The 10,639-nt window shown below is 56.3% G+C and overlaps 2 protein-coding genes across 2 annotated transcripts; both read right to left on the bottom strand.

Annotated features, from left to right (window-relative positions):
• Positions 1–2,386: 2,386 nt before the first annotated feature.
• THY1 (Thy-1 cell surface antigen) lies at positions 2,387–7,821 on the bottom strand. The gene is made up of 4 exons (XM_058545008.1): positions 7,762–7,821; positions 5,095–5,155; positions 4,266–4,601; positions 2,387–3,707 (listed from the first exon to the last, which is right to left on the bottom strand). Exons 2-4 carry the CDS (start codon positions 5,129–5,131, stop codon positions 3,595–3,597), a joined length of 486 nt encoding a protein of 161 aa, XP_058400991.1. The 5' UTR covers positions 5,132–5,155; positions 7,762–7,821; the 3' UTR covers positions 2,387–3,594.
• On the bottom strand, positions 7,412–8,482 carry LOC131408194 (serine/threonine-protein kinase LATS2-like). Its single transcript, XM_058544735.1, has 4 exons — positions 8,250–8,482; positions 7,995–8,149; positions 7,762–7,903; positions 7,412–7,568 (listed from the first exon to the last, which is right to left on the bottom strand). The coding sequence occupies exons 1-4, from the start codon at positions 8,417–8,419 to the stop codon at positions 7,412–7,414; spliced, it is 624 nt and encodes a 207-aa protein (XP_058400718.1). The 5' UTR covers positions 8,420–8,482.
• Between the last annotated feature and the right edge of the window lie 2,157 nt (positions 8,483–10,639).

The following is a 10,639-nucleotide window of genomic DNA, read 5'->3' as shown; positions in this document are numbered from 1 at the left end:
CTACGTTGCCCTCTACACCACGTGTCCACTTTCCATAGCTTCCCCTGCCCCTGGGTCTTCCTTTGCCAGGCAGAGATGCCTCCCATGAGTCTTCACAGGCCATGATCCTGGCTGAGGGGTTGGGGCACATGGGGCCTGAGAGTCTCCTGAGGCTGAGCGCCCTGGGCAGGAAGGCGATCCCACTTTTGTCCCGAAGTCCTCCTGGGTTGTGCAGAAGAGAGCTGATGACGCTCATGCTCTGCCTGGTCTCTGAAGGCCTCCAGTCCCTATATCTGCTCAATGGCAGAGGAAATGATTTACTTCTAACCTGAGATTTGCTGCTTTCGCATGTAAAGGCAGACATGCCCTTCACAACGTGAAAGCTGCAAACACAGAGAGGAGATGGATGTCATGCTGAGGAGGCTGAGGGATGTGTGTCACAGATCCCCTGGACACCGTGAAGATTTATTGGTTGGCCACTGAAAGTCCCCACATCTCCTCATGGTGATCCCCTTGCCCTTGCCAAGGGAGACAGCCTCATACCATGCCCTGTGCAGGTAGTCCTCTGTGTCAGGACAATCCAATCAGAAATAGGGGTGTGGAGAGGGGCTTCTGTTGCTGCTGAGCAAGAATTGCATGCCCTAAGGTAGGGACTGAGATGGTTGAGGGGGACATGGGAGAGGGGTGAGGAGTGGGGAGGAGGTTGATGGGGTGGGGTCTGGGGCATGTGTGCAGGAACCTGGCCCCAGCCCTCTTTATAATTAGTCAAGTCGCCATGGACATCCTGCTGCCTCCACAAGACAGAGGGGAAGCGACGGCTGTCGTGGCCTGCCTCTGAAAGCCCGCAGTGCCCCCAGCCCGCAGCATAGTCTCTCTGGTTTGGTTTATATTGTGAGGCCTGATGGCCTGGACTTTAAGTTTTGGGGCGCCTTCTCTGACCCAATACTGTTCCCCTCTCTCCTTTCCTGCCTTCCTATAGTCCCTGGTCCCTGGGAGGGGGCTTGTCCTCCTCTGCCGCCCTCTCACCTGCTGGCTGAGGCAGTGGGGGACAGTAGGCTCCTGTTTTTAGCTTCCTTAGTCCTATAGTCCCTGATGCCATCTGTGGCTTCTTAAGCCAATCCCACCCACTGCAGGTCTCAGGTTGGTTCTCCTCCCCGAAGCGTGGCTGCACAGGGCAACACCGTCTCCCCAGGACCCTTGTAGAGTGTGGCTGCTAAACTCTTCAGGGAAACAGCACGAGGGTGTGACAAAGACCACATAGGAGGCATCACCCAGGTGCCTGGGTCTCATGGTATTCTCACAGTTGAGGCTTCACACTTGGCTTCCCAGTTCCTTCCAGAAAGATCTTCCAGCTTTAATTCTTACTACTCCAAGGGTGGCATTTGAGCTCCCTTCCCCAACAAAGGCTCTTTTCATTTTCCTGGCATGCTGGTGCTTGAGGTTCCCATCAGGGCAGAACAAGAGGGGCCTGTGTCCCTGGGTGTCCCTGCTTCTGGAGACCCCAGGCTGGCTGCACCATGCTGAGTGACTGTCAGCCCACATGGGGACACAGGCAGCTCCCTCTTCTCCTTGAGGGCTTCTCTTGCCCTCTTTGGGCATGGTCACTACAGGGGCCACTGTCAAGGCACAGGCATCGATGGGAGGCATCAGGAAGAATGGGAGCCAATGGTATGAATTTAAATCCTGGAACTTTAAGCAAATACTCAGAATCATTCTACCCAGCACTAAATACCAAATGAGTCAGCCTCTGGGTAGTGGCCACCCTCCTCCCCAAATTCCCTGGCAAAGCAAGGGAGACTGCCTGGGGGCCACCTCAGTCTGCCAGCAACTAGAACTCCAAACCACCCTGTGATCCTGTTCCAGCCCCAATGCCAGGGTGACCCCTGATGCTGCACACATTCTGCTCGACGACTTTTAGGGGAGGGAGCCAGGGATGGGCCTGTGTTCTCTCCCCACCCCCACCTTGATGCTGTGGGCAGCTCCCACCATCCTCCTCCTATGCTTCCCCTCCAGGCCCTAGTACTTGCCCTTTCCCTAGCAGATGTAACCTGAGGGGGCATTTCCCAGAACAACCAGATCTGAGAAGAAAAAGCAGACTCCACACCTTAGTGCTTGTTAGCATATTCTGGACCCAGGGCCATGTGGCTTGGCCTACACTTTGGCAGGTGAATCTGTTGTTCCCGCCAGGTGAGTCAGCAGAGATGGAACATTCATTTGTTTGGGCAAACGTGTCATGTCAGAGTGGTTCTGAGCAGCCCAGCACACAGTGGTCTCCCCCGGCGGGCAGGGAGGAAGAGCTGATGAAGGGAGACGGAGAGGTGGCAGCTTGGACCTCCTGGATGCCCAGCTAAGGGAGGGGAGGCAGGCCTGGGACAGACGGAGCAGCAAAGCAGGGACAGACAGGAGGACAGATTCCAGAGGCTTGGTTTTATTGTGCAGTTTTCTTTTTCCTCAATGAGATGCCGTAAGCTGTGGTGGCACTACACATGGTCACAGGACAGGGCAGAGCCGCCAGAAGGGGAGGTAGGTGTTGGGAAAAGCCATCTCTTGAGGTGTGTCCCACTCGTGGGTCTCACTCCATGGCCTGCCTCAGGCCCCCAGAGGTCCCTGAGAAGGCAGGCCTGTGGCGCAGGGGGCTGTCTGAAGGCTCAGGCACCAGCCAGCAGAGGCTGGCACTGACGGGAAGCGAGGAAGAGACTCCTGAAGAAACACTGGGGCCACACTGGCCCGGCTCTGGGGCTCCATCTGGCCCGCCTTACTGCCTCCAGGTCAGAGTTCCAGAAGCTCTTAGGAGCTTGGGACAGCCTGGGAGGGGGCTTGTCCTCCTCTGCTACCCTCTCAACTGCTGGTTGAGGCAGTGGGGGACAGTAGGCTCCTATTTTTAGCTTCCTCATGTAGGGAGGGGTGATGGACCCTCCCTTCTACCTGCATCCCCAACCTTCCATTAGCACTGATCCCTGGGCAAAATCTGCATTTTCACTGAACTGTGCTCTGGGCCCAAGGCCCCTAGGGGACTTCTGCGGTGGTGAGAGGCCAGCTTTCTTGCTGTGGCAGAGAATGCTCCTGGAGACGCTCGGTTCTCCTCCCCTGATGGGCCACAAGTGCTTGGTGGTGCCCTCACATCTGGGGTCTTCAGGCACCACCCTTGTCTGCTGAGGGATGTGCTAGGCCCAAACACACCCCGTCCCTCTCCTCATCCAGGTGTCTCCCAGGCCTCTGGTCCCATGGGCAAGGACAGCCCTCAGGCACTGGTACCCTTCCATCCCACTACCCTCCCACACCCTCTCTCTCCATCAGGTCCCCAACCCTGGCTTCCCTTTTCACAAACTCCCAAAGAAAAGGAAGGGTAAACCCTAAATAAAACAGACAGAAGCAGCTCTGGAACAAAAAGTACAAAAAGACAGCCAGTGGCGTGCGGAGAGGGTGTGGGGTGGCGGTGGGGTGGGGTCGCGGTGGGTAGGTAGTGGCATGCAGCACTGGGATTCCTTATGAGGGGTGGGGTCCTCATTTCTCCCCGAGGTGTGTGAGGGATGGTGGGAGGGGTCAGCTGACACAGAGAAGTAGGATCACTGGACTGGGCCTTGTGGCTTCCTGTGTCCTCTGCGGGCCCACCAGTCACAGGGAGATGAAATCCATGGCCTGCAGGAGGGGCAGGGAGAGCAGGAGCAGCAGCAGCCGCGAGGTGTTCTGGGCCAGCAGGCTTATGCCCTCACACTTGACCAGTTTGTCTGTGGAGAGAGAATGGGGTGGAGGGGTGGGGCAGGACGGGAGAGGGACAGGACTCAGGCAGGCACAGGCCCAGTGCAGGGGCGCACTCCCTCGGGGAGGCTGGCACCATGATGTCTTAGCTGGAACCAGGGCCAACCTGGTCCTAACAGAACCAGCCACCTCCCCTCTGCAGGTTCCTGAGCCCCTGAACAAACACCATATCAAATCTTTACTGAGCGTCATCACAAGAAAACTGGGTGACATAGCTAGTGCCATCCTTGTTTTCCAGCGGGTGGAGAGGGAGGATTGGAGAGGCCAAGCGATTTGCCCCCAGTCATGGTGGAAGTGTCTGCTACACCCCTCTGCCTGTCCGACTGTCCCCTCAGCCCTTCTACCCGTTCACACTGAAGGCAGTCATTCCTCAGGGCACCAGGCAGCAGCTGGGAGAAGGGGAGAGAGGTTATGGCGCCACCGCCCTCTCTGACCCAGCCCAGGGGACTGCCTGCTGTCCTAGCCAGCCCATGCCCCCCCAGCCTGCCTCGCCCAGCTCACTTCGCCTTGTTGCAGGCTTGCCTTACCTCTGAGTACAGAGACAGTCTTGTTGGAGACGACTGGAGGCTGGCCAGAGAGGCGGAGTTCGCATGTGTAGAGCCCCTCATCCTTGGTGGTGAAGCTGGATAAGTAGAGGACCTTGATGTTGTACTTGCTGGTGAAGCTGGTTCGGGAGCGGTATGTGTGCTCCGGCACCCCCACAGTGCCAAAGAGCACGTGCTTCTTTGTCTCACGGGTCAGGCTGAACTCGTACTGGATGGGCAAGGCGGTGGTATTCTCATGGCGGCAGTCCAGACGAAGGCTCTGGTCCACCAGGCAGGCCGTCAGGCTGGTCACCTTCTGCCCACAGGCCACCTGCAAGACTGGAACCAGCAGTGCCCCCTCCAAGTTGGGGGGGGCCTGCAGAGCAGGGGGCCTCCCACCCACATTAAAGTAGAGAAGGGCCTGGCCAGGGAGGGCACAAGGGTCTGCTCTCTGAGCACCTCTCCCCACCCCAGAGGTCCCGAGGGTCAGTCCCACTTCCTCGCTGCAGACCCCTGCCTCCCCGCCTCATCTACTCTAGTCCTGGGTCCTATCAGTGTGTTCTAGGGGTGGATCCTGGAGAGCTGATGCAGGTTCCTGGTTCCCATTCAGAGATTCCAACTCAATATGGGGCAGGCTCAGTGAACTGTGTTTCCAAAAACCACCTCAGGCAGTCAGAAGATCAACTAGTTTGCTCAGCTGACTTAGAGATGAAAAAGAGCCCTCTCTCCCTTAGCCACCTCCACCTCCTGAGGTCTTGAGGAAGAAGCTAGCTTCCCTCAAGGAAAGGAAGCCAGGGTGCCTGGAATCCCAGTCCTGCCCCTTGCCCAGTACCTGTTAGCAGGAGAGCGATGCCAGTGGTGGGGTTCATGGTGCCGAGAGCTCAGTCCTGGATCTGAGGGTGGGAACAGGATGGGAAATCAGACGAGATGGGGCAGGCATGCCCACCCTTACTGCTAGGGCTGGGGGCGCCTGGGAGACGTGCCATAATGGCCATGGCGAGCATCCGAGCCCCTCTCTACAGCCCTCTCCCATCCCTACTTCTCAATGAATGTGACACTGCCACTTGGTTCTTTCCCCTTTGGGGAAAGCAAGAGGGGAGGGAGGTCATACTCTATAATGGTGTGTGTCCTGCTGAACACTTCCTAGCTCGGTAACTTTGAGTAAGTGACTTTAACTTTACCGTTTCCTCTTCCCTTCAGGAAGGCAGGGACTTCCTATTTTTTTTTTTTTTTTTTTTTTTGTGAGGAGATCAGCCCTGAGCTAACATCCGCCAATCCTCCTCTTTTTTTGCTGAGGAAGACGGCCCTGGGCTAACATCTGTGCCTATCTTCCTCCACTTTATATGGGACGCCGCCACAGCATGGCTTACCAAGCAGCGCGTCGGTGCGCGCCCGGGATCCGAACCAGCGAACCCCGGGCCGCCGCAGCGGAGCGCGCGCACTTAACCGCCTGCGCCACCGGGCCGGCCCCACCTATTTTTTAACTGTGGTAAAATATACATAACACAAAACTTACCATCTTAATGGGTTTTTTTTTTTGGTGAGAAAAAAAAATGTCACCCCGGGCTAACATCTGTTGCCAACCTTCGTCTTTTTTTGCTTGAGGAAGATTAGCCCTGAGCTAACATCTGTGCCAGTCTTCCTCTATTTAGTGTGTGGCTGGCAGCCTCAGCATGGCTGTCGAGTGGTAGGTCCGCGCCTGTGATCTGAACCGGCGAACCCGGGCCGCCTAAGCCGAGTGCACCCAACTTAACTACTACGGGGCTGGCTCCCATCTTAACCATTTTTAAGTGTCCAGTCCAGTAGTGTTAAGTTCCTTCACATTGTTGTGCAACCAATCTCCAGAACTCTTTTTATCTTGCAAAACTAAAACTCTTTACCGATTAAACAAAAACTCCCCATTCAGGGACCTCCTATTTCTTGTTCAGAAGAAAACCTGGAATGCTCAGACAGTTCCTGGCATTTAACAGATGCTCAAAAGATGTTGAAGGAATGAATGAATCTGAGCTTTAAATACTCACAGGGTTGTGATGGGGATTAAGAAAAATGACAAACATCTGGCACTATGCTCCATAGTAAGTGATCCACAGACATTAATTTCCCTCCCCTTAGATGACTGTGTGGTTAGCGATGATGTCAGGAATGTGTGTGGCTAAGGTGCTTCCAGATAGGACTATACTTGGCACACACTAAGGGTGTTCTCCGATGTGTGAGGGAAAGTGACAGTGCTCTCCGATTGCATATGTTCTCTGATTGCATAGGAACCAAGATGTTTCCGAACGTCCAGCTCTCCGGGCAGGATTCTTGGGCTCGCAGTTTTCCAGTCTGGCTTCAGTAACATCCCTGCCTACGCTCTCTGCCTTGTGTTTTTTTTGCAGCCAAAGCTGGACCAACATCCTGGCGAGGCGACGCAGAGCAGGTAGCCTAGCCTGTCCGCAGCGGTGCTCGCCAGGGGTGAGGCCACAGCAGGAGCGTGAGCCTGCGATTGCGCGCGGGGCCCAGCCCTGGTGCGTGCGCCCGGGTGCGCAGGGCGCGCAGCTCGCCGAGTCTAGGGTCCCCGGCGCTCAGCCCTGCGGCGGGGCGAGGCTACAATCAATACCCTCTTGGATCCCTGCCGAGAGGGACCCGGAGTGCTGTTGGCGAAGAGAGGAGGGGGGCATCTGGCTTTGATTCGCTAACACTTGAGTTACCGAGGAGAGGTGAACTTGGGAACGAGGAGGCAAATGGGGAAGCGGCGGCTAGAACAGGGAGGGGAAGAAATGGAGCTGGGGCTGGAGGGGGATGTAGAGCCAAAGGGAGGAGCGGGAGAGAGCGGTAGGAGGCGCAGAGTCTGTTTTCATTTCCTCTGCCGTGTGTCCCGCAGCCCAGAACCCAGGGAAGCTCTGCGCTCCCTCCCTTCCCAGCCGCCGTTCGACTAGCCCCACCCTTATTCCGTTTCCATATTCCAATCCTCTCCTTTCCCAATTGAGGTCCCCCTTCCCCCATTCTCATCCTTTTCCAGTTCTCCCCTCCCCCGTCTGCCCGCCATCCTCCCAGCCCCCGCCTGCGGCACTGCGGTTTCCCTTTCCTCTGATTCCCTGCACCTTGCCCGCCTCGGGGGGCAGAGATTTCCCTCCAGCTTGCCTTCCTCGGTTATCTCCCCCGCAATTTCATCCCCCGCCGCCTTTGCGAGTTGGGTTTGGGGACGTCTGGCTGTCCTTGGCGCCCTTCTTCCCGTTCTTCTCCAGCGCCTCAGCCCCAGACAACTGTTCTCCCAGCGGGCAAAAGCCCGGGAGCCGAAAGGCCGGGTGCGGCGCGGCCCCTGGCCTGCAGCAGTTGTTGTGGGGTGGGGCTAGTCCCGCGCGCACCCTTGCCTGGGAAGCAGGCCCTCCCCAAGCACCGCGCGGCTCCTTCCCAGGGCGCCCTCGGACCGTTTCCCGAAGCCTCGGGCTGGGAGGGCTTGCGTGGGCGCCTGGGAACTATCCCTGCGCCCGGGTCCTGCCCTGGCTCCAGCTCCCACCTGGGCTCCGGTCCTCCGCTGCTGCAGTCTCCTCCGGATGCGCCGCTGCCTCCAGTTGCTGCACCCTGCCCGGCGCCCGCAGTTTTCACCAGGGGTGGGAGAGCAGGAGCGGGGAGGACCCGGGGGCTCGGCCAATCAGAGGCTGAGGGGGAGCGAGAAAGGATGGCAGAGGGAGGAGGCGGTCCGGTATTGGGGTGGGAGAATGGCCGTCTGCCGCAGAAGGGGGACCTCACCCTGTGGCTGGCAGGCCTGTCCAGGGACAGGAAGGTTCAGGACCCGGGGATCAGACTGGGGCAGTGCAGGGAACACTAGCCGCCTCCCCGAGCCCCACGATGATTGTTCTCCTTTCAAGGCTTTAACCCTTTCTTCTGATCTAGGCTTCAGAAGTCTGCGGGAAACCAAGGAGTAAGGAGTGGAGGGTGGAGGCCGCGACCAGCCCCTTTGGGCAGTGCCCATGACTCCTTGTTTCCTTTCCAGCTGGAGCCCACCTCCTCCGGAGCCTCCACTGAGGGGTTTCGGAGTTGGAACATTCCAGGCTCTCTCCAAAGGAAGATGGTGGGGCACATCTTCCTTTTGGAGCAGCCCTGCGGGAGTTAGGCAGGCTCTGCACTCGGTCCTTCCTTCCTTCCCGGTCCCCAGCCCTGCCCCACGCCCTCATGCGTTTTAGAACGCCCAGCCCTTCAGGGGCTTTTTGCTTTGGGCACTCAGTCTCCCTCAGGTCCTGGGCTGGCACCTCTCAGGGCAGACAGCTAGAAGGTGCTTCTAGATTTCACATACTCCCCCCACCCCCCCAAGTCCCTGAGTACTGTCTGCTAAGGAGGGACGGCAGGTTACATCCACCGCCATGTTGACCCTGCCACAATCTCCTGGGTTCATCGCATCCCACTCCCCATCCCATTGCATGGCTAGCAAGTGGGAGAGCTGGCCAGTCGACCTGGGCTGTGGAACCCCACATCCTCAGTGCTGAGCCCCCCCACTGCTCATCCCAGCCCAGTGGGAGGGGAAATTGCTGAACTGTGGGAAGGGGGAGGAGATGGGACCTACTAGGAACAAATAGCGAATAGTGGAGACCAAGCTTTTAATCCCCTGGGGCACCTGTCCTCGCCCCATCAATTTGACGTCACCAGAAGCCCTTGGGTCCTTGTTTACAGGCAAGTCTGATGATTTGTCTCTCCCACCCACAGGTGAGGGGAATTTTTTTGAACAAAGATTTATTTGATTGATTTGCATCCTCATGGCCTCTTTGTGAATTCTGGTTGGGACATCCTATGGGCCGGCCCTGCCTCCCCACGGTCTGCCTGCCCATTCTCCTATTTCTTCATAGAAGTCAGCCCTGGCATCTTTGCTGCAGTTTCCATTACTGTAATAGCACTGTTGGAAGCCATCCCTGGGCTAGCAAGTGGGAGATTCACTTCCCCCTCCTTCTCTTGGAGGTTTGGTGGCCTCCCAGCTGTTAGACTGATGCAACTTTCTAACTGGAATGAGCCTTGTGGATGGTTGAACCCAGGGGCCATTCATTCTGGCAAACCACAGAAGCTTCTGGGTACTTTATAAAAAATGAAGCTGCCCCTCCCCACCTGGAATCTCTCTTGTCTAATAGCAGAGCTGCCTGAGTCTGCATTTTTCACAAGCTCCCCAGGGTCTGGGGGCAGCAGAACACTGGTTTTCATAGATCGGGGAACCTGGCTTCTCGTTGTCTGTAGGGTAATTCTTAAGGTCCTAGATGTCCTGGCCATTGGCTTCCGACCTCCACTATCACCTCATCTTTCCCGTTCATCTTCCTGCTGGATTCCAGACACACTGATCTCCTCCCTGTAACTCCATGCAGTGTGTTCCTGCTTAACAACTCTCTGAGGCTTAGTCCAGGGATCTTTTCTGTATGAACACAGTTGCTTTAGCTTGGGGCTTAACCTTCTCCTCTCTCCCTCTCTCTATCTCTAACACACACACACACACACCACACACACACACACACCCCCCACACACAGATGGTTCCTTTTTTTGGCAGGACGTGGGGCTACTCTGAGGCACACTAACTACAGAAGATATCTGGGCTCTGGCTGGACAAGACCCTGGATGCTGTAGATGCTGCAGAAGCTCTACAGCCGGGTCCCTGAGTGTGGCTGGGTGGAAAGCCTAGCTGTGCTATTTTGATAAGTTATGGGAACCTGGCCTACTTTCTGGGTCCCCAAGCACTTTACTTCAGGAAGGGGAGGGGAGTATGAACTCCAGAGGGTGTGGCAGTTGTGTGTCTACTAAAGCAAGGTCTCCAGCTGGATGGTGTTAAAAGCTCAAATGAGACAATCTGGGGCTGGGATAGAACACAGGGTGGTGAAGGGGAGGAGATTTTAAAACTCCCGTTTGCTAATGGGACAGGATCGGAGTGCTGAAAGAAGGAAGAGTTGAGAGGAATCTAAGGCAAGATTTCCTGACAGGCTGTGGCTGCCCTGTTGACCCTTAGGTCTCTCCTCTCCCCTCATCTTCAGTTGCCCCAGCTAGAGACATATGGGATGAAAACTCCTCTAAAAATGCACATTCCTTTAGGATGACCGAGGGGCTATCAGCCACTCTTCTTATTCACTGATTTCATCAAATTGTCTTTAAAGAATCACAGAGGTGGCAGAAGCCATCCTATCATTTTATAGCTGGAAACTGAGGGCCCAAAAGGGTAACGATTTGTCAAAGGTCAGACAAGTACTTTGGAGCACAGCCAGGACTAGCTGGACCCCAGATCTCCTGACTCCATCTACAGTGCTCTCCAATGCTCCCAGGGTGGGTCCAGACTCCTGCTAGACTGATTTCCTTGGTCCCTGGTGAAATAAGAAAAACAAGGACAAGGTGGGATACTTTGAACATAGCTGTCAGGTTGCCACCTTGT

The sequence above is a fragment of the Diceros bicornis genome, chromosome 7 (genome assembly GCF_020826845.1).
Source record: "Diceros bicornis minor isolate mBicDic1 chromosome 7, mDicBic1.mat.cur, whole genome shotgun sequence".
NCBI lineage: Eukaryota > Metazoa > Chordata > Mammalia > Perissodactyla > Rhinocerotidae > Diceros > Diceros bicornis.
The sequence above is the reverse complement of the archived record's forward strand: the minus strand, read 5'-3'. Positions and strand labels throughout refer to the sequence as shown.